Source organism: Orbicella franksi, chromosome 2 (genome assembly GCF_964199315.1).
Source record: "Orbicella franksi chromosome 2, jaOrbFran1.1, whole genome shotgun sequence".
NCBI lineage: Eukaryota > Metazoa > Cnidaria > Anthozoa > Scleractinia > Merulinidae > Orbicella > Orbicella franksi.
This window is the reverse complement of record NC_138146.1, coordinates 14,441,750-14,469,632: the sequence shown is the minus strand read 5'-3', so window position 1 is coordinate 14,469,632 and position 27,883 is coordinate 14,441,750. Positions and strand designations below refer to the sequence as shown.

The 27,883-nt window shown below is 39.7% G+C and overlaps 1 protein-coding gene across 2 annotated transcripts; it reads right to left on the bottom strand.

Moving 5' to 3' along the window:
• Positions 1-79: 79 nt before the first annotated feature.
• LOC145478101 (BTB/POZ domain-containing protein 16-like) lies at positions 80-27,383 on the bottom strand. 2 transcript variants are annotated; one of them, XM_081456010.1, is made up of 22 exons: positions 25,616-27,383; positions 25,421-25,487; positions 24,004-24,160; positions 22,908-23,097; positions 20,239-20,384; positions 11,214-11,372; positions 10,420-10,587; positions 9,972-10,092; positions 8,956-9,025; positions 8,487-8,549; positions 8,287-8,354; positions 7,276-7,354; positions 6,363-6,403; positions 6,207-6,243; positions 5,572-5,626; positions 4,951-5,033; positions 4,690-4,767; positions 4,418-4,519; positions 3,876-3,953; positions 3,075-3,135; positions 2,170-2,219; positions 80-345 (listed from the first exon to the last, which is right to left on the bottom strand). In XM_081456010.1, the coding sequence occupies exons 1-22, from the start codon at positions 25,744-25,746 to the stop codon at positions 277-279; spliced, it is 2,073 nt and encodes a 690-aa protein (XP_081312136.1). In that variant the 5' UTR covers positions 25,747-27,383; the 3' UTR covers positions 80-276. The 2 variants fall into 2 exon arrangements, with proteins under 2 accessions (XP_081312136.1, XP_081312137.1); XM_081456011.1 differs by having other exon boundaries at positions 20,239-20,381.
• Positions 27,384-27,883: the final 500 nt, after the last annotated feature.

Here is a 27,883-nt window from a genome sequence, read left to right as displayed (position 1 = left end):
TTCGCGTGGCTTTTACGAGGAAAAAAAATACGTACTCATTTCGCACCTCTCTCCACTGATAAGAACAAAACATAGCATCAAGTTTACAGGACTGTTATATACCTTTATTATTAAAAGCAAGGAGCATGTGACGCTTAACTCATATCTTTTTACACTCGTAATTCTTATTTTCACTATTTACAGATAGGATTTCACATTTGTATAAAAAGCACTCAGCAGAAGCGGGAGAATCTATCTACATATCAGACAAACAATGATAATTTTCAAGCCACATCTTTAAGATGGCGGAAACATTAATGATACTGTCACGTAAAGTGGCATACATACATCCTCAACTGATACAACCTGAAAAAGAAACATACAGCAACGTTCACATAGGTCTCCTTAGCAGCCAATGGTTCATCACATCGAACCGGCGGTCACGTGGTTCGTCACGCAAAGCCCTCAGGGGCTTTACGTGACGACCCACGTGATTGCGGCTAAAGTAAGATCATCACTAAAATCATAATGAGACTAAGGTTGGCGAAACTTTAAGAACATGCCCAACTCTACGATAAAGTTAAGATCGTTCTTTTGCAAGTTAATAGAAACTACAATACAATAAAATCACATGTTTTCAGATGCACTTTATTTTGTGAGACCGCTGAAAGGTATAGAGACATGTAACTAATAGAGTTCTTTCCTTTTTCTTAAGGGCCCATTAACCGATCTTTTCGAGCCGTTGCTAAGGAAAATTTATTCTCATATAACCTCCTCATTTTTAGTTACTTCAGAGTTATTTCATGTGTTTTAACTTTTTCATGATCAGTAACACTAGTGATGACGTCATCAGGCCACGCCCATGGTCATGTGACTAATACAGAAAAAAAGCAAAGGCTCTCAGGCAAATTACTTTCTCGGGATTTTTTTCATTGATTTAATATTTTCATTTAAATCCTCATTACGCTATGCATTGATTTTGTTTCATTTCTAAAAGGTCAGATTTTGAAAGCACTTCAAAATATTGAAAAATTCGTAATTTTCTGAAAAAAGCATGATTTTGAAAAAGAAATGCATAGCTATGTTGCCAACATTGGCTTTAATCGAAATTCGTCGAAAAAGGCTGGATTTAATGAAAAACCGGGTTTCCTTTAGCATTTAAAGAAACCGGAAGTGCGCCCGATATGTATTGGGAGTTACCCTATCAGCGCGTGCGCAATATACATTACCAGCGCACTTCGGGAAGATCAAACAAAGCCACACGGAGTTAGTTTTTCTCTTTCTATTGCTCTTGTTTTTCTCTCTTTCTCCTATTTTGTCTTTGCTTGTACTTTTTTTACTTTGCATTTTGCCAAACACAAAGAAAAACATCTAAAATGTAAGCGAATTTGCAAGTTTTTGAGTTGTTTTTATTTTCCGTGCTCAGGCTGACGTAAGTGACCGGAAGTGAAATTTCACCTCCTTAGCAACGCGCGCGAGCGCGCGCATGAATCGGTTAATGGGCCCTTAAGGACGGTGCCTTCCACGCGCGCGCTGGGTTGACATTGACGCAATGAACTACGCTACCAAGTACACAACTAAAATGAAAGCAAAATTTTCCTACTGTGATCAAATCAAGTTTAACGAACCTATACTTAAACCAGGAACACCAGAATAACAGCATATCGCTAACCACTAACTGTTAACGTCTTCCAGCTGAAAACCTAGCTGTTATCTGTCGAAAATTATACTGAAATCCAACTGTAAACATGTACCCGCAGATGGCGTAGTGCGCGCGCAAAACAAGTGCGAGATACGCAAATGTTTTACTTACTGGGGAGGTGACAGGAAAAAATGTAACGGGCACGGTAGGTTTCAAAAAAGATCAATAACTTTAAAAAACGGGTGGTTACCCCTACGTTTTATGTCATAAAATGGAAGTGACAAGCCTATTCAACACCTGATTACTTTCTGATTGTGAGCAAAAGGTATTTAGACTGTCTTTTAGCTGAACCAGAGGATAGGAAAGTGTACAGCTCCGGGTTCTTCAAAGCCAGATTAAGCTAATTCAGGATTAACCATTTTTTTACTTCAATTTTGTAACTTTTTGGGAGGTTTTCTGTTTGTCCTTCAATTTTGAGCTGGAGTGGTCTCAACCTACAAAACATAAGCAGTCGAAAACATTCATATACAAGAGAAATTAATACTTACCTCCGATTGCTTAGTTTTTCCTGAAAAACCGAAACTCTGGCAAAGGATTCCTAAAAAAGATTAGCAGAGAAAGAAAGAAAGAGTTCAAATCATCCCTCCAAATTTGACTGTTGTACCTCACCTTCAAAAATTCTTTAGTATTTTCGCCAAACTATTTCTTTGTTGTTTTAAGACTGCGTCAGTCTAAAATGTCTGGACAGTATCGGGAAGAGAGACTGGCGGGAAAGATGTCTTTTCGGTAAATCTTCAATGAAGTACATAAGGGGTTCCGACTTTTGTTATCCAGTTTAAAATAAGAACAAGTATTCCGGTAGTAATCATGTCGGTTTGTTTATCTAATCATCAATAAACGAAACAATAATTACCAACCCTTTTAATAAAACTACGGGCTCAGGCAGGCGCGGTGGCCTCATGGTTAGTGCGCTCGTCTCCGGGCTCTGGGAGGCGCGGTGGCCTCATGGTTAGTGCGCTCGTCTCCGGATCGAGCGGTCCGGGTTCGAGCCCTGGCCGGGGACATTGTGTTGTGTTCTTGGGCAAGACACTTTACTCTCACAGTGCCTCTCTCCACCCAGGTGTATAAATGGGTACCGGCGAACTTAATGCTGGGGGTAACCCTGCGATGGACTAGCATCCCATCCAGGGGGGAGTAGAAATACTCCTAGTCGCTTCATGCTACAGAAACCGGGATAAGCTCCGGCCTGATGGGCCAATTGGCTCGTATGCAGACTTTACCTTTACCTACGGGCTCAGGCAACATTCGGAGACCCAATGCCAACCATAGCGGAAAAATAATTTATCTTTTAAGAACGCTTAGATGTTTCAGGACTATTTGGAAGACTAGAAGGGGAAGCAAACGGTTGGGAACACCAGAGGTCGGCAAAAGAGTGTCTGTGTCATTGACCTACCTGTTGAAAACACTTTATTTACACCGCAGTCTGACCACTGAACTCGAATGCAATACCGTACCTACAAATAGAACGTACAGGCAGCAGTGAATTCTTTGCGCGGCCCAACCTCTAGTGTGTATCTTATTTCTCCCTTTCAGGTTAGAGATCAACCACAAAACAACAATACTCCATATATCAGGTTTAATGCCTAAAATGTCATGTCAATCATGTAACTAACTCCTAAATTGGTCTGTAAGTTACGTTGTTTTTCTTCGCTCTTGTCACACCCATCATGAGACGATGCCGGGATATACTGAATTAGAAATGTTGGAGAAAAATCACCCGACACCCAAGAAATGTAATAATTAAATTCCATTTCTTCTTGTTATTTCGTTTCATTATTTTCGTTTTCTGCAGGGGCGCGTCATAATCAAACCTACTCGAATGCAAATCCGACGCTTAGCTATAAAAAATAAACTGCAAGCGAACCATTCGTATGCGCTGCAAAGATGACGCAATTTTATAGCGCAGTAAAACGATGAATAGCTTGCATAAGGAAAGTAATAAAAGGGAATGCCGGGCAGGCCAAACGATTACCAAACTGACAGTTGGACCCCGCTAATTCGAACTCGGTCATTTCGAATTCCTCGCTGTTTCGAACTCAAAACTTTTTCCCTTGGATTCGCCCTTCAGTCATTTACTATCAGCTCTGTGGAAATCTCGCCATTTCGAACTATTTTTCGTTTCCCCTAAGAGTACGAAATAGCGGGGTTCAACGCACTTTTAGCACAAAGGTGAGTACATGTCTGTACTCCATACCTCCCTATCGTGACGCATGGAGAATGTATGACGTTCACAAGCTCTGAACGATAACACTGGATCATTTGGTTTTAGTCTCTGCAAAGCATTGAATGATGCCAGTGTGAGAAGCATTAAAACTAGGAAGGACTAGTGTCATAATCAACGATGATCTTTGAAAGTATCTGAGGAGAAAACAACCGATCCTCATTCAAGTGCCTCTGGGAATCGCCTAATTTTCTCAGTACAAGGGAAGGGAGACAAGGGATCTGAATTTCCGCTTTTCGAACCTTTAACTCCCACTTCCGTAGTGGTTCCACATCATTTGATTTTCTATTGCAAAATTGTAATGTGATGTTACAAAACTTTCCCCTATTTTCCCCATTTGACGCTATCGTGGGAGGCCCCCTTCCCGCCCTCTCTTCTTCCGCCTCCCGTAAAGCCCATGCCCCCCTCCCGTCGCCCTACCCCACTCCACTGTCAAGTCCGAGTAAAATAATCTGTCTTTGTTTCCCTCTGACTACACCGTCGCCGCAGGAACATAAGATGTGAGCGACACTAACCTGGAGGAAGAAGAAGTATTTTGAATCAAACTCGTCCCTGGTAGCTTTAACTTCAAAATGAAATCCGTGCAGAGACATGATCTCTGAATGGTACTTTAAATGCTAAGGGAAAAACGCACAAATAAAAAGCAAAACGCGAGTACATGTTCAAAGAAAATAGACTAAGTATATACACATTTATTTGGCGTCTCACCATATCACAACAGTCAGTTCCTATAAAGACTACTCTCCTAAAGTAAAAAATTAGATAGGTCACTCGTTGTCATACTAACCTCCTCTAGGATGAAGCCTTTACGTACCGCTCCGTGTTCAAACCTCGTCATCAACGACATGTCACCTCCGCCTTGCAACTACGAAAAAAACAACAATAGTTACGACATAAGAGAAGAACTACACGAAAAAAGAACCTACATAACGACAACGTGCTTATACATAGGAAAAACAGTGAATTGTGGCACAGTAGTTGCGGTTGGCGAAACGATAAGCACGCGGGATTCCGCCGAAATTGGTATAGAGTGAAGAAGTGGACCTACCGCGTGATAATGTTGACTGTAGATTCGAAGTAGCCAGGTCTGAGGGACAAGGTTCATCTTCTGCAGTTCATCAAGCTGTGAACCTGTAAAAAAAAAAGAAAAAGAAAGAAAAAAAAACAGAATAATCAGTTTTCTATCGTTCTTAGTCTTCTCACGAGTCGATCATGGGCGAATTGATCTGAAGGACACTCTAAACAGCCTATTGGCCGCAATTATGAGTAGGGTCGAGTCTGCATACGAACCCAGTGGCCCATTAGGCCGGAGCCTATCCCGGTTTCTGTAACATAAAGCGACTATAGGAATATTTCTACTCCAACCTGGATGGGATGCCAGTCCATCGCAGGGTTACCCCCAGCATTAAATTCGTCGGTACCCATTTATACACCTGGGTGAAGAGAGGCACTCAGAGAGTAAAGAGCCTTGCCCGGACCTGGACAGCTCGATTGGATCGAGCGCACTAACCATGAGGCCACCGAGCCTCCACGAGGTTGTATTGAGTGACCTAAAAATCACTTGAGAGGGATATGAACTGTATGTGAGATTCACTCTGTTACCCTTCATTCCCTCTCTTTTTGCAATGAGACATCATAATATTACTACATGAGTGTATTTTCAACTTACTCTCTGTGATTCCACCCAGTCTGACAGCTCGGAATAAATTCACATAACCATGACCCTGCCAAAAAATAAATGAAATGCTCGCTACGAAATGCTCCTTGTCCGGATTTGTAAGTCAATATGGAACCTAGGTAAGCCAAATCTGTGTTTAAACGTATTTGGGCCTTGTGAAATCACACTCTCTTGTCTCCCTTTCTGGGGGTCCGGGAGTGTAAGGAAAAGTCTGCATACAAGGCAAGTGACCCATCACTGACGAGGCTGGAGCTTATCCCGGTTTCTGTAGCACGAGGAGACCCTTAGAATTTATACTCCCCCCTGGAGGGGATGAGAGTCCATCGCACGGTTACCCCCAGCATTAAATTCACTGGCACCCATTTATACACTTGGGTTTAGAGAGGCACTGTGAGAGTAGAAAGTCCTGTCAAAGAACACAACACAATGTCCCCAGCCAGAGCTCGAACCCGGACCGCTCGATCCGGAGACGAGGGCAATAACCATGTGGCCACCGTGCCTTCCCCAGTAGTATTAAATCTAAGTTCGCAGAAATGTGGCCCAGTGATGCTTACACCATCAGTTCACTGCAAAACAATAGAAAAACAAACTCATGATAATCTAACACTAAAGGACGAGATTCTTACCTCCTCCCTGTCGAGGAATGAAGTGTTCTTTGGTAAACTAATGAGGAAGAGGAAATCGATAGAAGTATTATAAAAAAAAAAACATGTTGTCATAATACATTACTTGCAAAAAATTAGTCCCAACTAGTTTTCAAATTATGCAGAACTTATTCTCACCTCATAAACCAGGTAACCACAGTCCCCCACGAAGGCATCAGCTATAGCGCACACAAAAAAAATATATATTTTAAAACTTAACAGCAAATAATTCATAATAGAGAGAAATATTGAACAGAAATAGAGCAACAAATTAAACAATAGGCAGGACTCGAAAAAAAAAACTTGAATTCCAGCTTGCCTTTGGCCAGTAGCCATAAAATTTTGCTTGCCCTGGGGAAGTCTTAGTTTGCTCTTTTAATGTTCTTGTTGGCAGACAACTTGACTGCCCGTCAGGCAAGTGAGGGTGAAAATTTACTTGCCCATAAGGGGAATCTACTTGTCCCAGACGTCTGGACGGCATTTTTTCGAGCGCTGATAGGCCAACAAAAACTTTCAAAACAATTAGGACAAAAACAAAGACTTTGAACTTGTTACGTATCTTACACAATACTGGAGCAGAAGTGCTTCTGACTGGAGTCATAGAAAGCAAAAATGTCCAGACTATGTGTATGTCACAAGCAGTTGAAAATTTAAACAAGTTCACAGTTTAGTGAACTATGACTAAGCTGGTCAAAATTTTTGGGCACATTTAAGTTGAAAATCTGACATCAATTATAAACACGATACAAGATTACAGTACCGTACATAATTTTAAACGTCAACATGCAATCTTCAGTAATAGATCACAGATGAAGTCAGAATGTGGCAAGAACAAAAAAAAAGTGGCACGCGATCCATAGGGCAAGTGTATCACTGGTATCCTTACCACATTTTGACGTCGTTGGTGATCTATTACTGGACAGATGCATGGAAATAAGGAATCTATCCGTTTTATATGATAAAGAAACAATAGATCATAAGAAAGAATCAATCAGATGCGAAAATAATTTGACTTATTGCATAACACAGATGAATGATCACAGCAGCCTACCTGTAAGTTTGGATGTTGTTGCAGAAAGATCCAATATGCAAGCGTCTTGTACAAAGAATACTCACTCCATGTGAAAAGCCTACAGCAGCAGAGAAGAGCAACGGACAGAAAATAAAAACAACGTTGCAAGTTGTTTTATTGATAGTTATTTATTGTTCAATGTTGATTACTATTTTCTGGCATTTTAACATGATTTTGTTGTCTTCCCATACTGGTCACCAATGATTCAAGCTATGTTAGCTACAATGAGAATGAGGTTGAACTGAATCCCAGTCATTTTCTCACAAATTCAATTCACTTTTAAATAATTGTACTTTTCACTTCAGAGGACCAAAAGAGGTCCCAAAACAACCGCAACAACGACAAACGACAAGCCTTACATTGTTTTACAAAAAAACACATCAGAGGTTTTGCAACACAAGTAAGCATACTTTCTAAATATTGATACTAAGAGCCTGAAATCTTTCTCTCCTATAAGAAGTTCAAGTCAGTGGGGAACCTCGAGAAGGCGGCCAGGGTGACCATACTGCCCCTTCATTACCTAAAAATAAAGGGCCGAACATTTTCACACCTCTCCCAACTGAAGCCACCCACTTGGTGGAGAAAAAAGAGCTGCCTTTAATTCTGCCCCTCCCCACCTTTTCAAGCAAAGAGGGCACGTCTTTACATGTCGGTCACACTCCCTCCCTTTTGAACATCCAGGCACTTCTGGATCAGCTACCAAATGTAGTTATGCAAAAGAACTTGCAAGCTTGTGCAATGGCTACGAGAAAATACGGTAACCCACATGTACCTTATTATCGTCATAATCTTTGGTCAAGTAATTGATGCAACAAACAAGACACATGTGGAAGAAACACGCTGTGTTGTTTTTATCTTGTTCACTGCATCCGTTACTTGACCAAAACTTAATGTCAAGCTACTTCATATACATGTAACATCAAGAAGCTACTGAAACAGTTAGTAAAGTAGTTACTCCTACATGTATTGTACATGTAAATAGCAACTTACTTGGTAGATTTCAAGCACCTTTCTAGTAGGTCTTGTGGCAAATGACTCAAGAATATTTGAACTGAGAGCTGTGAAAAGAACAGAATCAGATGCCAGTTTTGTTTTAAATCTGGGAGATTTATCTTCCAATTCCGAAGAATGGGAGCTCTTACCGATATCCACAAGACCTCTATGCGTCTGGAATGAACATGTATGCTTACCTGAGGTATCAAGTTGAGTTCTAGCCATCTCTCACAGGCATCTACAACAGAACTTTGCTTGTACTAAAATGAATAAGGAAATGAACAAAAGTCCAGCTCATTGATTGACAGCAAATTTAAAAAAGCATAATCATACAATCACAAAATAATTTCAATCAATGCATAGATTTTCAAAGGCTCCAAAATACATTTCATGCATCTTTAATTACTTGATAGATTAGTCCATCAGTCAGTCAGTCAGTCAGTCAATCAATCAAGTAAGTACAATACTCAATTAAGCAAGGAAGGAAGAAAGAGAGTAGGCAGGCAGGCAGGCCGAAAGATGGTTAATAATGGGCAAATTATATTACAACAGATTAAAAAATAATTATTTTTCTCAAAAAGTACCAAGCCCGACCATGCATCAGCATTGCTAGTTTGCACATGATGCTACATACAATCAGTAGCTTACTACTACATGTACATGTACCTTTGAAGCTGAGGCATGAAATGCACAGACAGACCAAGCAGCAATGGATCTCAACATCACATCAGCACACCTGAAAAAAGGAACTTTCATAAGTTTGCGACATCATTGCACTTTTCAGACATCTATTGACAAACATTTAGTCACCAGACCAGGTACCCTTTAATCCCCATTCAAAATCAGGCAGTTCTGTCAATAAAATAAGTGCTGAGCTGGTTTTGTGATAACTCCATACATGTAGTACCTTTTCAGTTTCTTTAATTTATAGCATTTATGACTCTTCCTTGATGCTAATAAAGTGATGTGGCATTGGAACAATCATGATAAAAGTTATTGGTGGCATATTTGAATGCTTGATTTCCAAATTATGACCAATAATCAAAGTTATTTATTTGTTTATTTATTTATTGTTTCCATTCAGCAGTGCAGTTTGAACTGGTTAGACTTCCTTGCCTAGAAGTATTATGCAGCTCTAAACAGTCTGTTTAAATATGAATTCAAAGAATTTAAAACTGTGCACCAAATTGAAATGTATGGTTGGTGAATGGTCCTTCAAAAAGCATGGGTCCCATAAAATTTCACGGGTCTCACAGTCTAATTTTTTTAGCGGTTAGTTGTACATCTCACAGTTTTGATTTTTTCACAAAGCTGTCTAGCAGTCTTGATTTTTTGCAAGGTTTAGGAAGTCTCAAAGTACCAATTTATTTTTTTATTTTTTTGTATAAATCACGTCTGAACATCTCAGAACTAGAACACCTCGAGCTTGCAAATTCAAAACACTTTGGAGTCTCAGTCTCACAATTAAAGAAGTGAAAATGTCTCAGGCTCACAAATAAAAACACTAGTCTCACCTTTTCATGAAGTGTCACATTTGCCATTCAATGGCCCTAAATGTACTTCTTACTCTTTTTTTTCAAAATATGCATGTAATGTATGTACAGGTATTGAAATATCCCAAAGTGAGCTCAACAAAAACCATATTTACATGAAAATATAATGGCAAAAACTTCATGGCTTACAATTTTTCCAAAGCTGTGAATCCTAAGAAACTGGCAGCAGCCAAGACACCAACAACGTCTGCCTCACTCACATTCATGTCACACTCATTCTCATACAGTGCAGAGAGAGCGAGAGCAAAAGCTGAAAAATAAAACAAGGAGATATGTGTATGTTAATTCACTATTCTATTTTAACTATAGCATTACTGTATTGTAAATACATACATGCACATGTAGTTGCAATAGCAGGAGGGCAACTGGTTTTCGCAGGTGGGCAAAACTATTTGAACTGAACTTTTTTATTAGAAAAAATTTCTACTAGATGGTCAAACCAGCCGGGTAAAATCATCGTCACAGCCCATCAATTTGCTTGGTGCCTGCATGGCCCTTAATGAAACCCCTGCTAAAATTATCATAAATTAAAATGACTTTAAAAAATTTAAATTGATAAATAATACCTATTGCTTACTTTGTTTGGTAATTAGTGGGTCTCTGATTCTCAGTTTAAATGTAAGCTGGTTCTTGTACCACTCTACACTTGATCTTCTCCTGGCAGGTGACATATCACATGTTACAGCCAGGGGGTCCATATTTCCAGAGCTGGCTGCTGTTTTCAAGGCATCTAAATTACTTCCAGCTTCAATCAATGAAAAAATGCATTTAAAAGGACTGATCATTCTGAGGCTAAAATATACTTCTTTTTGACAGTTTCGTTTACATTTAAATAATATTGTGGTTGAAATAGGCACAGAGGCTAACAAAATAAGTGTTTATAAACACAAGGCTATGCAGTGGAATGAATCTGCATGGGCCACAAGTGGAAAACCAATTAGACCTGATTGGGGTTACATGTATCTATTTGACTGTACATGGTCAGGTCAGAGCAAGGGAAGTACAGTACATGTACCTGTATCATTATACCAAAAATTTGATATCAATTTGCAATGACTCTTAAGCATTCCAGTATATAAATGTGACTCTTATGTCCTGTAAATTTTGATGACTACTATTGATTTCTGTGACAACCTGACAAAATTCTAGGGGAAAAATGCGATGGATAACACCCAGGATGGGGTGTTCTCCTAGAAAAATTGGGTGGGGATGTGCGGCCCACTTCCCAAAATCCTTACCCTATTTATGACCAAAATCTGCGAATTTGAAACCCTAATTATGACCTTGGATCCAGGGTACAGATTTTGAAATTATTTTATATTTAAGTGATGATCTGGAATTTTACTGAATTTTTTTTTTCATACACTGTACCTGTTTCTCCTGGTTTGGGTAAATCCTCTTCCTCTTCCTCTTCTATGTTTCTCATTCCAGTCATCTCTGCTCTCTTTAGCAGTGAACTCAGCAAGGTGGACTTCTGAAGATATGGCTTATGAAGCTCCCATGTAGTATCCAAAGCATGAACTACTACATCTATTGATTAAAAATATACACTTAAATTACTGGTAGCTGAAATTATAGAGCATGTATATCTCAGTGCAATCACCGCCCCTTCTAAGTTGTAAACATTTTCACTTTTTCATGCTACAGTAGAACCCCAGCAACTTGAACTCTGAAGGGAAGCGAAAAAGTGTTCCAGTTAGCGGGGTTTCGAGTTATCAAGGTCGATTGAAATATTCAATTTTCCAGGTTAATAATTAATAGTTTATTGATTTTCAGCACTTCGGCATACAATACAGTGCAAATCAAACTTATTTCACAAGAAACTAATAAATTTTGTAACAACTGTAGCGATTATGCATTCTTATGACAATGCAATCCTGTGAATGTAACTTAGTTCATTTTTAAATGAATACACTCAATTTATGTTCCCTTTTGCGTCAGGGTCGTTCTATTATCTGTAAGGTTCTTATCGCTTAGGTACAAAATATGAATGCAGCATCTGCTGTCATAGGGAGCACCTGAAGATTCTTTCTGCTAATGCCTCTATATGCTGTACATGGCTTCTGATTTCCTCTGCACCCTAGTTCAGGAACAGACTGTATGAAGTCAGCACATCAATTGCGGATCTGACTTCACTTGCAGTGGGTTTCTCAGGGCATTCTTCTACGATCTCAACTTCATTTATGTCTTCGTCCTCCTCCATTGCCTCCTGATCACTACTGAATTCTGCCAGAATCTCTTCGTCTGTTAATGAACCCAACTTTGAGGTGGATACGGTGTCATCGATGCCAATTACATCGTCTGCATCAACATTCGCTGGTACAGCTTCAGGATAGGCTTCTCTTAAAGACTGTATTTCCTCACTTAGGGTTCAGAAAGGGTTGTTTAGATCATGAATGGCATTTGTCTGTGCTTTACTGCAAATACCTGCCTTTTTGAAGCAATTCTGGATTGTTTCAGGTGTCACTTTGTTCCATGCCCCTGTTAAGATCGTCATGGCATCCAAAACAGAAATATTTGGAGCGGCCTTGTCCTTCTCTACTGCATCAATATACTTGCACACCATGGACGCACAGTAATATGCCTTTGTTGCCCTTATTACACCTCGGTCCATAGGTTGGGTCTTGTATGTTGTGTTTGATGGTAAAAATACTAAATTTATGGCCTTGAGGTTTGCAACGTCAGGGTGGGCGGGGTAGTTGTCAACTACAAGGGCTACTTTTCTACCCTCGCGTTCAAACTTCCGGTCTTGCTCCCTTACCCATTCCTCAAAAAGTCGGCTGTCCATCCAGCTCTTGTTCTGTGCCTGGTACCTGCAAGACAAATTTCGCACTCCATTGAAACACCTTGGTTTCTGCGACTTGCCTATCACGGACATGGGTAGTTTCTCTCCAGCGGTACCAGCAGCCGCAAGTCCAGTTAGGCGTACTTTACTGCATTTCCCCGACACAATTGTCAGATTTCTGATGCATCGATTTGTCTGGTAAGGCTTTGTAAAATAGGCCAAACTCATCAGCGTTGAATATGTCGCGAACAGCATACTTTGAGAGAAGCGTTGGAAGGGTGGATTCTTTCCAAGAGGCTGTCATCTCTAAGGTGCACGACTACGCTTCGCCTTAAAGGCAACATCATGGCTATTCTTCCATCGATTGAACCAACCATTGGAAGCAGTGAAATCCTTTATGTCCATCTCTCTCTCATACCTAAGTGCCTTCTCCCTCAGTACCGGGCCACTTACGGGTACACCTTGCTGCCTCATCTGAACAAACCATGTATACAAAGCCTGATCTAGGTTTTCATTTCCACACAGCTTTAATCTCTGTGTCTTCAAGCTGGCTCCTCCTTTGAAAGCCTTCATGATTTTATCTTTGCTTTTAAGCCACGTTGACAGAGGACTATGGGAAACGTCATAATCTGCGGCTACATTTTTGTTTGAACATCCACTTTCAATTTTCTTTATCGCTTCATACTAATTCTCTTTCAACATTTTCAAAGTAATCTTTCGCTTTCTAGTAGACAACATCGTGACAAAGTCGGAGGCAAACAGGATAATAAAATCAGAGACGGCGATAGTGTCCAGATGACAACGGAGCCTAACATTCAGTCAGTGAAATATTCAGTCTAGTCCAGGTATAATTTAGGAGGCTTTTCATGTAGGTAACAAAAAGCTCACTTAGAAGAAATCCACCTTTGAGTGGAACATGATAAGTGCTGGGTACTTTGACCTTAAAAAAGAATAATGTAGTGAAGTTTGCAAAGAACAGCCTGCACCCTTTGCTATTCGCATCAATATAATTATTTTTGACGCAAAAGTACAGATTAAGTTTTTGCACCTCTGGGTACTTTAATAAGACCCTCAATAGCATCAAGTTTTAATGCTGCCACACTGTAGTTAAAACAGTCACATTTTATTATTGGTCCATGTAACTGTCTAGGTTAGATATTAGTGACGTTTCCGTCAGATCATATTTCAGAACCTCATGCGTCAGTTTTACCATTCGTCCGTGTGCATGATCTGTTGTTGCATTTGCGAAGTTTGTTGCATTTATTGCCAAGTTTTGGATCCGTTTATAACTACTCAGGCATACAGAGAGGAAAATCGGTAAGCATGTTTTTACCTTTCTTAGTTTCATTTCGTTGGTTTATTTATTTGTTGTTTTTGCCTTTTCCTGCGTTCATGTGTTTATCATACCCGATTATTGTTCGGCTTTGTCATTTTGTGTCGCTTAGACTAGATATTTTGCTTGTATTTTAGTTTGACAGTTTTGAGCATTGGATCATTGTAATAAAGATAATCGTTGGAATCAACATGAAGTCTAGTGCCCTTGATCAGTGCTTCGACGTCCTTCAATTTGTCATTCTTAACTTGTGGTAATCGTGCCTGGAGTCAGTTACAGTCAAACTATTACTCTGAACGGTGTTAGTTTGTGCTAAGAAATTGTGAGCCTTGAATGTGATGCATTTCAAGTTTAAAACTTTCTTGGAGACATGAAATTGATATTCGACATAGTTTACAGCAAAATTTATGGCTAACTCATCTAAAGACGAAGAGGTCAATCTGATCGATCCTTTGTTTACTGTTGGATCTTCGCCTCCTGTGGATCACCATGAAGAATTATTTTACGGGGAAAATAAAGGCGCAACAGGCAGTAGAGTTAAAGTTCAACAGCAAAGGGAAAAGAATATAGTATCCTCTGGCTAACAAACGCCTTTATTTCGGCAAATCGCGGCAACGGCAATTGAACCATTTACAAGTTCAAGTTATTACACAACAGGACATTCCTACGTTGCGACGAGATTGCGAAGTCCTGGAGGAGCGAATGCCAGAATTGTTTGAAGCTCAAGAAGCATTAGAAGAAGCAGTGGAGTCCGAGGACGAAATAGGAAAACTTGATCATAATCTAGAACTAGCAAGAGAAAAATTTAATAATGCCATTCTACGGCAGGTCAGAGACAGAATTAAGGATTTGGAGGCGGTGCTCCTGGAACGCAATTCGACACGCTCAACTTCGACACGTAAATCAAACAATTCGAAAAGAAGCCACTCATCCCAGAAATTGGGAAAAAGTAACATTTCTTTGGCACAGCGGCGAATTGGTCTTGAAGAAGATATTGCAACTTTGAAGGCAACAATCGCCCTATCCCAGGAAAGGCAAGCTATGGAAATGCAGAGCAGGATGATGCTTGAGGAGATTGAGCGGCAGAAGGTGGAAGTTTTCAAGGAAGAAGAAAGAGCTTTAGAAGAGATCCGAGAACTCCAAGGCAGTTTCAAGTTAAGAGAAGAACTAGCACAGAAGGAAGCAATGGTTAATGCATACGTAAAAATAGAAAAGGAAGAGCGTGCATCTCACTTGGCAGAAGAAGAGTTTGGCCTACCTGTGGAAGATGGCAGAAGCAAACAAATGGAAAGATTTCTCTGTGGCTTACCTGAATCCAAGCCCCCGGCACCTCATTTGCCATCATCTATCTCTCATGCTTCCAAGCCAAGTTCATAAGACCCTTCATCGCCCGTGTTTGTTCCAATAAGTGTACCTGTATCAGCAAATGCACCCGTAAACGTGACCTGGTCATACTCTCCTAGAATCTCTCCGAAACAAGAGTTAAACAAGACCATAAGCGCAGATCCTCCTAAACCCACAAGCTCAGTGCAGGATCAGCTACTAGAAATTGCCAGACTCTTGGCAGAAAACCAAAGCCACAGCCAATTGCCTCTTCCTGAACCAGGCATCTTCAGCAGAGATCTGCTCCAGTATCCTGTTTGGATTAACGCATTTGAAACTCTAATTGAAAGTCGAGTCATCAAGCCCAACGAGAGACTACATTTCCTTGGAATGTACGTGACAGGAGATGCTAAAGAAGTAGTTGATGGCTTCCTGCTTCTCGAGTCAGAGGATGCCTATCAGAGGGCTAAGGAGATACTTGCAAAACGTTTTGGTGACCCCTACGGGATGACGAGAGCTGAAAAGATATGGCATGGTATTCACTTGCTCGGCCTCATGTGTGATACATCTCGAAACAGCCAATGCCTGACCACTGATTCATTTCTTAATGCCCTGCGATGATTTCTTAGCTGCCGTGGTCCAACCAGACTTATCCGATCTGATCGAGGCACCAATTTTGTGGGCACTAAGTCCGAGTTAGAAAAGGCAGTAGCTGAAATGGATAAAGCCAGAATTCATAACTTCCTTCTTGACTGAGGTTGCAACTGGTTCAAGTTCAAAATGAATCCTCCGTCTGCCAGTCATAGGGGCGGTGTCTGGGAGAGGCAGATTCGTTCCTTTCATGCTATCTTATGTGCACTTTTGCAAAGTTCTGGCCAGCAATTAGATGATGAATTGCTTCGAACCTTCATGTACGAGGCAGAGGCAATAGTCAATAGTAGACCACTGACAACAGATAAATTGACGACGCTGTCTTCACAAGAACCACTCACACCCGACCACCTACTGACAATGAAGTCAAACGTTCTCCTGCCACCACCAGGGGACTTCAAGCGTGCAGACCTATACTCTCGCAAGAGATGGCGTAGAGTTCAACATTTGGCGAACGACTTTTGGAATCGGTGGAAGAAGGACTTCCTTCAGTCCTTGCAAGAACATCAGAAATGGAACCATGTCCATCCCAACATCCAGACCAACGACATTGCGCTCCTGAAGGATGACAACCTTCCACGCAATGAGTGGCAGCTTGCACGCGTTGTTGAAGCTGAACCAGACTCAGATGGTCTGGTGCAAAAGGTGAAAATCACTGTGGCCGATCGTAGCCTTGATCAATCAGGCCAAAGAGTCAAGCCCCCCTGTGTGCTGGAACGGCCAATCCAGAAATTGGTTTTGCTTGTTGCATGTGAGTCCAGTTAGAAGACCAGGGATCCCCACTGAGGAACCAACTATTTCAACCGGATGTGACATTATATTGAGACTTTGATTGGACATTGATTCACTGATTGTTTAAGTTGTAATTAAATTAATTAGCTCAATTTAGGGGAGCCATGTAACTGTCTAGGTTAGATATCAGTGACGTTTCCATCAGATCATATTTCAGAACCTCGTGCCTCAGTTTTACCATTCGTCCGTGTGCATGATCTGCTGTTGCGTTTGCAAAGTTTGTTGCGTTTATTGCGAAGTTTTGGATCCGTTTATAACTACTCAGGCGTATAGAGAGGACAATCGGTAAGCATGTTTTTACCTTTTTTAGTTTCATTTCATCCGTTTATTTGTAAGTTAGTTGTTTTTGCCTTTTGCTGCATTCGTGTGTTTATCATATCCGATTATTGTTCGGCTTTGTCATTTCGTGTCGCTTAGACTAGATATTTTGCTTGTATTTTAGTTTGACGGTTTTGAGCATTGGATCATTGTAATAAAGATAATCGTTGGAATCAACACGAAGTCTAGTGCTCTTGATCAGTGCTTTGACATCCTTCAATTTGTAATTCTTAACTTGCAGTAATCGTGCCTGGAGTCAGTTACAGTCCGCCACTTGATATAAGTCGAACATCAAGCAGCCAAGCAGTTCATTTGAAATTGATTCAAATGGAAGGGATATCATGCATACTAAGATGACTGGAAATCATGCCAGGGAGAAGTTCTGCAAGCAATACCAGAACCAAGCAATGTTGTTGATAAATATGCGGCGTGTGTCTTTAAAGATGGCGAAGTGGTGGGCCATTTGAAGCGAGGATAAATTGGATGCAACAGACCAACATAGTTCATGTAGTGTGGTCATAAAAGCCGACAAAGCTGTTAACTTTGGGGATGGAGAAGGGATGCAAGTCCCATGTAAGCTGATACTCGCAGGTCAAGAAAAATTTGTCAACATTTTGAAGAAAGAGTTGGAATGCCTTGAGAACTGAGCATTATGCAATTGTACTCAGCATCTGAAGAACTCTCAACCTAAAAGAAATCGGGAACATACAGTATGTATTTGTACAGACATTCCAATGGATACATGTTTACTGCACTGCAACACTGTTTTTTTCTTTGTGACAGCAAAGACACCACATCCAGTATGACTCTTATGAGCGGTAAATAACTGTGAAATACATGATCTTTTTGTTGCACTAATTAAAATCAAATTGCTCCAGTCTTTGTTCTAGTGTTAGAATTCAACCACACAATAAGAAAAGCTAATGGGATATCTCAATGGGCATCAGTGGCGAGTTATAAGAACCAGAAATTCAAGTTATTGCGGTAAATTTTGATCAAGGAAAATGATATTTAGTTCGAGTTAGCAGGGTTTTCGAGTTATCCAAGTTCAAGTTAACCGAGTAAAAATGACTGAAAAGTTGGCTCAAGTCAATTGAGACTCAGTTCGAGTTAGCAAGGGGAGTTCGAGTTATCCGAGTTCAAGTTACCGGGGTTCTACTGTATGTTCTAAGCCAAATAGAAGATGGTGTTCCTATGTTTTATAAGAAAGTAATACACTTTCAAGGTCTAGAAAAACCGCTAAACGCACCCCCTTTCCTTTTGTTCTTCCTTTTTACTAGCAGATTTCTAGACTTCGAGCATGCAAATGTATTATTTACTTAGAGAACATGGAACATCACCTAATTGGTAAGAAAAACTGTACTTCTGATGTGTGCATTTTGTAAAACAGTAATCAATTTTCTACATAATTTTGCAGGCTGTTTGTAACATGCACACTGTAAGTTACAAGAAGGACCACCACGCCATATTTTGTTTGCTAGTACATTACAATACCAGTCAAATGTAAGCTGACAGTCACTCGAAACTCGAACAACTCGACTTGATCCTCGATCCTTGAAACTCGAAAACTTCAAGTATCAAGTCTCTCTTCAAGTCGAGGAGACAAAGAATTTATCATTGGATTAATTTTTCCAAATACATTGTACGTGTCCGTGTCAATCTTGCTGATTTACTTTTGGAGACAGAGAAATTTTCAAGTTTTAAAAGTAGTCATTTTTTCGCAATCTTCTTACTACACTTTAATATTTACAAAAAGCATTTGGCCTCAGGTTTCCATCTATCATGAGTTAATTTCGAGTCATGATTCAAGAATCGAAGCAACAAGCGACTCAATTGCCATTTGTTTGCCTATTTGGTCACACGGCTGTCTAGTAATTGAAAGTAATTATTACTTTCATCTGATTCAGAGTAACTTTGTTGATCAGTTCTAAATTTGACACTGGGTTGGCGAGTTTTACACGGCTTGAGAGTGCATTTATCATGTCCCAGAGTCCAGAGTCCCAGAGTGGCAGAGTGGCAGAACAATGTAAAACAACTTGATCAGTGACCTGTATCGTCATGTGGCAAAGAGAAAAGGAGCAACAGATAAGCAGACATTTGCTGAGTAATTTCCTTTAAAATATACACGAATCAAGCAAGTTGCACAGTTTGATTGAGTCACACACAAACACAATCGGCGGAAATCACAAAAAAGCGTGGCCTTCAGGAGTTACTTTGAACATTATGCAAATTCAAACAATCACTGCTGGCCATCAATGCAAACAAGAGCCGAAAAGCCATTCGCTAACACAGGCGATGTTCAAGTTACATGCAGAGTATTTTGATGAGTATTTTTTTAAATACGATATATGGCTAGAAAATCATTTGCTAATTCGTACAAGTGCAGTAACACTTAGAAACACTCGCAGGCGGTGTTCTCTCAATTTGATTGATTCGTACGCGTGTTGTTTTTTCTATGCAACAAATGCTATATGATTGCGATTCAAGACTTCAACTCCAGACTAATGATTTGGACATTAATATGAAATCCATGTACCCTTGCACAAATAAAGGAAGCCGCATGAAACGCGGTATTTTTTATTTCTATTGTTACGAATTCGAGATATAAATCCTTTTCTCAAAAAATTCTTCGGGCATCTTGAAACTCGAAACTCAAAACTCAATACTTGAAACTTGAAACTCGATTCTCGAAAGCATCGAATATCAAGGATCAAGATTCAAGTTGAGACTGTCAACTTACATTTGAATAGTACTGAACATGTAGATTTCGCAAATGTCTGCTTCTTTTACAAGTCATGCTTCTGTTTGCAATAATGTTTTTAAACCCCCAAACATGAAATTTGGCTGGCCATTTGCCCATTGGCAGGCCACTATTTCAAGTCCTGAGTGCACAATTTTGACAAAAATCAATAAATGTGGCTGAATTTGTTATAGAAAATCATCAAAACTTTATCAATGTGCAGTTCCAGGAAATATCCACACTCTCTCCTCTCCCCCCCCCCCCCTTCCCCCCTCCCCAACAGATTAGGGATTGGAACTTCCTGGAGGAGGGAGGTTCTTTAAGACCAAAAAATTTCATGTAAGAAGCTAGACTGGAATTTCCAGAGGGAGTGGAAGGTCAGAAATCCCTTCTGTGGGACAGGTATGGATAATTTATGTAACTACACAAATAACTCTCAATAAATAAAGCATACCTGGAGTTCTATGAAGCCCAGCTGTTTGTGATCTGTACAAAAACAATTCCATAGGAGTCGGAGACCTCATTGCTGGTGGAATGACATTTCTTTGGTAATCAATTTGCTGGAGATGAAATGCAGACAGTCCATTCTGTCCAATGCTTCTGAAATAGAAAGAGAGTCATTAAAATAATTAATTGGAAGATCTGAGAGTAGGCTCTTCATGAGCTACAGTGCCGCTCAGAACTAAGCGAACCAAAATTCACATTAACCCATTGACTCCTGTGCCGGCCGTAAGCGGCCATGATGAGCCTTGGCCTTTCTTCCACTTCTGACGTCCTCACCTTTGACCAAAATTGGCATCATCTATGCTCAACTTCTGCAGGAGGAAAAGATCTCTCCAATGATACCCAGATCAGAGAGGTCGGCCCAATGGAGCCAGAGATATTGCACAAAAATGCTCAAAAAGTTGCATGAAAAACTCAGAGCAAAATTTCCTGCCACTACACATGGCTACTCCATGGCAAAAATTGCCCATCTCAATGATGCTTTCTCAGAATGTTTTAAACTGGAAGCAAGCCCAGTAGAAGGTCAATCACTGCCAGCAGCAAAAAGAAAAAAAAAGGAGAAAAAGGAAAGGTGAAAAAAAAAATACAAAAATCGAAAAGCCTAATGAGCCTTGATTTCTGCGCGTTCCCAAGCAAAACTGTCATAAAACGTGATGCTAGTAGAAAGAGAGGCATGCTGTCATGTTGCAAATGCCTTTTTAAGTAGATTGGAGCTAATTTGGCCCATATCTAGCCTAAAAAATCTCCAAAATGTCCAAAAACTGCGTTTTTGGCAAAAAGCTCAAGGAGTTAATGGGTCAACAACGTGTTAACCGGAAGGGGTTAACGCACACGCACATTTTGCTGCGATAGGTTGCACTTTGACTTCGGGTTGGTATGTATGAGCTTGGTCATTGTTTGCTTCTTTTGTTACTTTGTGAAAGGAAGTTAGCACCCTTTTATAAAGACAACATTAATGGTATGAACATCATGTGTTTTCAAGGAGCAGACAAGTTCTATTTCTTTCGTAGCGGCTGAATATTGCAGCGGTTACATACATGCCATTATATTTTGATTCATTCAACCACAGATGAAATGATTTGTATTTTGAGAAATCAGCTTACAAAAATAATGGGGCTTTCAAACGGCACTGCGAAAAAGACAACAGACAACACTGGGAAGTTCCTAGTTCTTTTGTACTGGATCAAGGTCATAGAATAGGTTGTTATCGCTACTTACAATTTTGCTTTAATTCATTCATTGGTGAAAATATGTTCTGCAGTTTTGAATAAAACAATAAATAAATATAAGAAATAACACTTTCAAACAATGCGGTAGAATGAAGTTTTAATTTTACCAATGCCAGAAAAGACAATTGACAAGACTGGCAAATGTTTTCTTCACTTGTTCCAGCTGTTATCAACTTCCATGATATTCACACAAACTAGAATCATTACATACACCATTTGTTTTCATTCATTCCATCACTACTAAGATACAAGTATTTCATCCCTTTGAACAAAACAGGCCGTTCAAGTTTGAGGCATCCAAGTGGTGTGATCAAGAAGTTTTTGCAACGCTTGAAGAAGACAATAGCTAATTGGGCCACAAAAGTGTGTCAAAAGTGTCCCATGGCTGCTGTAAGTATCTGGAGTACAGTGGAACCCTCTTGTGGAATTCTCTCAAACCTTCAATCATCCAACCCCATCCCCCCCAAGGGTTTCAGTTAAACCTATAGAAAAATTTGTTTCTCTTGTAATTTTATCCCAGAGATCGCAATTCTACATGTAGACTTCTTGAACCAGTTTTCATTACCCCCATGCCAACTTAGAGGTCCAAAAAATTGGATTCTGCTGTACTTCCAGTGCTGATCATGTCAAAACATTGTAAGCTACATGTACATATTAATTTTGTAGGTGGTATAATATTATATAGGTTGAGACCCTTCAGATTGCAGGGATTGGATTAGCTCATCAGTATCTGCATTTAACTCCTGATCAGTTTCTTTAAAACAAAGTGACACATTAGTATTGCTAGAATACTTCCCAAGAATAGTGCGATAGTCCTGACAAACACAATTTCCTCCCTAACATTTTGTTGTGTTATAAATAAATTACCGACAATATTTAGAGAGGATGCACATCTAGATCTATCCTGGTCGAATTGGAATTTAGATATGTTGGTTTTGGTGGTGGGAGGAAGACTGGAGAACCCTGAGAAAAACCCTGGAGCAAGGCAAGAACTCAACAACAAACTCAACAACAAACTCAACCACATATGGCACCGAGTTGGAATCAAACCCGTGCCACAATGGTGAGAGGCAAGCACTCTCACCACTGCACCATCCGTGCTCCCCCTGTGTTGTCCTTAAAATGTGTTGATACCCATAATGTATACTCCTTGTTAGTAGAGTTAATAGGCAATTGGTCAGGGTTTACATTGTAACAGTAACTTACCCACGCAAGGGCTCAAACCCACAACTGACTCAATCAAGAGTCCAATATTAAAACAAGCCATATTTACTTTAGGCTGTAGCACCTTCCAAACACACAAGTATGTGCAACATTTACTGGTAACTACATTGTACTTAAGAAAAACGATTGGCAGTTTTAAGACAGTATAGAAGCTGTTCACACCAACCTAGGAGATCCAGAGTGTGTTGCTGGCTGAGACTGAACAAGCCGACGGTCTAGCTCCCTCCCAATGGTTGAGTGGCCAGGCACTGGATGAGATTTGAGAAATCTGGGAGAAATCAAGGAATGCATGGGACTCTTGTACGACCTTTCCCCACCAAAGTCTGCACGGTTGCACGCCGTCATTGGACAATCAGCTGCAGTTGGTAAAAACAAAAGAAATTAGAGGAAGCTTGCTGCCAAAGAGAAAGAACTGGAATGAACTACGTAATTATAGAATATGTCACAATGAAGCTCATCTCATTCTCATATACAGCCTGTACCTTTAATTACCAGACACAAATTTGCTATTAACCAATCAGAAGAAGTGTCTACTGTCCTGATATCATGTGATATCAAGTCACTGACCTGGTATAGCATGGCAACAAATTATATGGTCACTTGGCTGAATTTGGGCATGGTAAATACCTAGTCATACCTTTTTGGTAAGCTTGGTAGCATATCAAGCTCATTTGCTCTCGCCATGGCTCAACCAAATCAGCCAAAAAGTAATGATTATATGTACATGTAGGTATAAGAAAAATGTAGCAAAGAAATGCATACCACCACAGCCAACAGGGACCATTGTTTGGCAACCATATATGTACATGTACCAGAGTATACATGTATACATGTAGACAGTTGAGACTCCCCAAAATAACATGTGATCTACCTAACATGACTTTTTGTGCATCATGTTATGTTAAACACAACAAACCTTCCCTTAGACTCTTCCATACAGAGACTTCCATATTACAGACACTTTGCTTCATTCCAGAAAAGACAGAATTTTTTGTTTGTTCATTTTATTTTTTGGTCATAAAAATCATACATGTACATGTATACATTTGTAACCCCTCCAACTATAATATGGAAACTCTGCCCATTCATGTCTGTCTTAAAGAAGTTCGACTGTTGTACTTTTCAGTGTTGCTAGTTTAATAGACTATGGCTGCCATGTCTCCATGTTTCTTGTTTCATTCTGAACAGCTTGGAGCAATTAAGAAAAGCAAAAAGTGTATGACAACAAAGTTTTGGTCAGTACTACACATGTATGTACTTACCAGTCATGACTGCCATTATTGTGTCATTATAAGAGCTAGTCACAGACTTAAGAGCTTGAGATGAGCCCAGCAGGTCACTGCCAAGCATGTTTGGAAGTCTCCATCGGTTGGTACATCCAACTTGAATTCTGTTTCTACTACGTGGTAGCAGAGGTGGCTGGAAAAAGAAAATAAGTCTATCTAGACAGGATATCAGTCTGAGCCATGGGGTTCATGTTATTTGTTTGCAAAGATCTGTCAGCAGTCAAGGTGTTTGTCAATAACTAAATGAAATTTTAAAAGGTTAACATTTACTTAGCACCTGCCTAGTCTTATAAAAATGCACCACATGTATAAAGGCATCTTAGCAAAGGCATTCTAAGCTGGAAAGCTCAGTAGAAAACGTTTGAAGAAGTTATCTACAACTTTTTTGGATCACTGTTATTTCAGAAAAAAACCTACCCCCCCTCCCCCCCTCCTTTTGCACTGGTCAGGAAAGAAACAATGAACATTTACAGTCCAATGACCTCCTGAGTGAGGGAATTTTTTCCCTCTCATTTTATTAACAAATTTAAAATGAGTGCATGAATAATGATCATTGATCAATTTTTTGACAGTCTGTTGCAACATAACAGATTTTTTCTAATCCACTGGATTTTCATCTTTGTAAGAGGTCCACTTTCAAACAATTGAGAATTGCATGTGTACGAAAATTTTGACCATACCTTACTGTAAAGATTTCACAGCATTGCATTACCAATATTAAGGTAATGAACACATGTCAGGAATATTTAAGAACTGAAAAGTGTACCATGAATTAAGCAAGTTGTTATGGCTGTGAATTAAAGAAGGAAAACCCAGAGAAGCTGTTTCTTCTGTGTACCATTTTAGAGATCAGTTCACAGGTGCCCCTGGATGTATACTTCAAAATTTTCATTAAAAGAATTCCAATTAAAATCTCAGCATTTTTAGGAAAATAGTGGGCACGTTTGCACTTAGCCCCTTCTTGCAACGATCATTATCAGCAAAATTGAATTAATTAATAATTTATATGATCAACTTCAGGAGTAAAAAATATGCATGAAACAAAAGTTGATTTACAACACTGTTTTTCAAGTCAGGAAATCTTTATGAATGGATGATTTCTTCAAAAACTTTGAATATAAGCTTCACTAAAATGAAAGCTTCAAATTCCCCACCGGGACACCGGGTATGCAACACTTCTGAAATGATCGTTGAAGATACAATATAGCCTAAATGGATCACATAAAATACTTTCGTCCTCGAGCAGGTTTTCTGAAAGTCCGGTTGTTTGCAGAGCCATCGCATCGTGAGAAATGTTTCAACAATATTCCCAAGATACAATGTAGTCTATTATCCAATTAACCTCACACCCTTCTCTAAATTAACTTAATCTGTTTTTGGAGGCAAATTTTACCTTCGGAGGATCTCGTGCATCTGCAACCACACCAGCAAGAGCCGAGAACGGGGCTTCGATAAGAAATCTGTGAAAATTATTCACTAAGTGGTGATCAAGTGTTACAAAGTCAACAAAGCTAAAACCGCGCGCAATCAAGCGCACTGCCGCCAAGAGAGAATTTGCAAACAGTGAGGCTAAATCACACTTCTTTACCTTGAGTAAGAAGGCTTGGTGGTTTTCGCAGGTGGCAAGGACGGTAAATAAGGACGAGGTAAAGGGGAAGGCGTTCCTGAGAGAACATTATTCCGCAAATGACCGTAACTTTCCACATAGACTTCCGCCATCTTTGTGGTTGGATGGGTCTCCACAGCAACGATTGTGAAAACGAGGCTGGGTAGTTAAAAATGAGTGAGAGCGAGGCTGGTGGCTCTTGCCACATTCCAATGTTCGACCATTTTCGTCCGCCGCGAAGGCATTTGACTTTCAACTTGCTACTGTCAAAGATAAATCCCATGAGTATTTTTTTTTCTATGATTACTTGCACAAAGCAAAGAAAACTAACAAAATGCCCCTTGGTTAGTGAGTCGTTAGTGGGAGATGAAGGGTCCATGCAAAAAGATTAATTACACGACATATTTGAAGGGACCATTGAAGACTCGTATATGGGCTATGCTATCTGGGGGAATTTTTTTTTTCTGTTTTACTGTTGAAAAGTCTCCCCTAAAAACTGTGAGCAAAACACGGTAGAGAAAAAGTTTTATGGATCAGTAGAAATAAGAAATAAAACGGCCAGATATTTTCTACTGGTTAGACCTATCTAGGGAAGGGAGTTGTGTATATTGTTTGAGATTTCATGAGGGGGTTTCAGAAAAAATTAAACTAAGCGGGTTATACTTGGGGGAACGGTCTAAAAGTTACTATTTGCAAAAATTTTGACCAGAGAAATTGCAAATAAGTTCCACAAAACAGTTATAATATAGGATTTAGTTGTCCTGTTGGAATTGGTGGAGGAGATAGACTAATGAAAATTTTACAGGTGTTTGATTACTTGGAAAAAGCCAATAAAGTTTACTGTCATCTAATTAATTCAAACCAGGAACTCGCTTCCATTTGCACGTGCAAACTTTGGGCGTGATTTTTCTGATTTGCATTTTAATCTTGGGTTCCTCGTGCTAGAAGAACAAGAAGCGGTTTACTTCTTCAACGGTAGAAATTTTATTGGCGAAAGGACAAAACGACTGGAAAGTTATGATCATGATGGACCGAATTGGGGCACTTTACTGACAAGGAAGAACTTTCCCGAACCGCATGTACTCAGCAAACTGGGATTCAAAGAAAAGCGAGGTAAGAGTTCATGAAATGTGGAACCACTAATGCAAGGCGATAGAACGAAATTAAAACGCTATATGGATAGAGAAGTCGAGAAATATTGCAAAATATTGTTAAATTCATTTAGATTTAGTTTGAAAACTTTTCCATAGTGAACCGGCTTGTACAAGAAAAGTCTTGCTTTCCTTCAGTGGAGTTTCAGTTCAAGGCCTGACTGAGAGTCAGTATAAAGTCAAATTAGAAACGAGTACGGAAGATAGATTTTAAAGCTTTTCAACTAAGCATTTTGAAAAACAGAATACGAAACGGGGTAGCAATAGTGAAAAGATTTCTTCTAAATGTACAGGAGTAAAGCCAACAAAAACGAGAACGTCACTAAACAATTCAGCGTTTAAATAATGCAATTCATTGGAGATCATTCCGCACAATAATCAATGCATTAATAATCAAATTTTGGCTTTTCTTTACTAAAACGTTATTTCCCTCGGCTTCCTCGCTATTTTAGATCCCTTAGAAATGCCTTTAAAAATTCCAAAGTATTTTTTGGAGCGTTCGATAGGCCAACGTTCTGTGGAGCACTATTACGCTTCACGGGAATTGATTTTGTTGTTAGATGAGTGGTATTTGATTATCCCCGTGTTATTTGTTCCCAATTTCAGGTACACAAGTACAGCTAAACGACCATCTCCGTTGATTTGACACAATAACATGAGTGGAAGATGTCACCCGTGAAATCAGGCTTGCGTCAAGGTAAGTTGTAGAAAACCTAGATACTTGTTGCAACTCAGGCTACGTTCAGAGACCCATGCCAACTGAGGACAGATTCTTAGCTGTGAAAGTTCGAAATGAAGTGCAACGGAACAGACCTAAGACATACCAGAAAACGTTCTCATAATTTCAATTTTTTTCTCACGAGTGAATTACGCTCAAATCGTCTATACTGATTTTACTGATTTACCTATTTTACTGATCCCAAATCTGCGAAACTACTAATGATTAACACTGAAATATGATTTTCCATTTTCTTTGAATTTCACTATTGCAGCGTAAAATTAGCAGAATCCACTTAAATAACGATGAAAATAGATAAGGCACACACTGCTCAGGGCTAATGTTAATCTTGGATGGAGGGGGGGGGGGGGGAATTGTGGG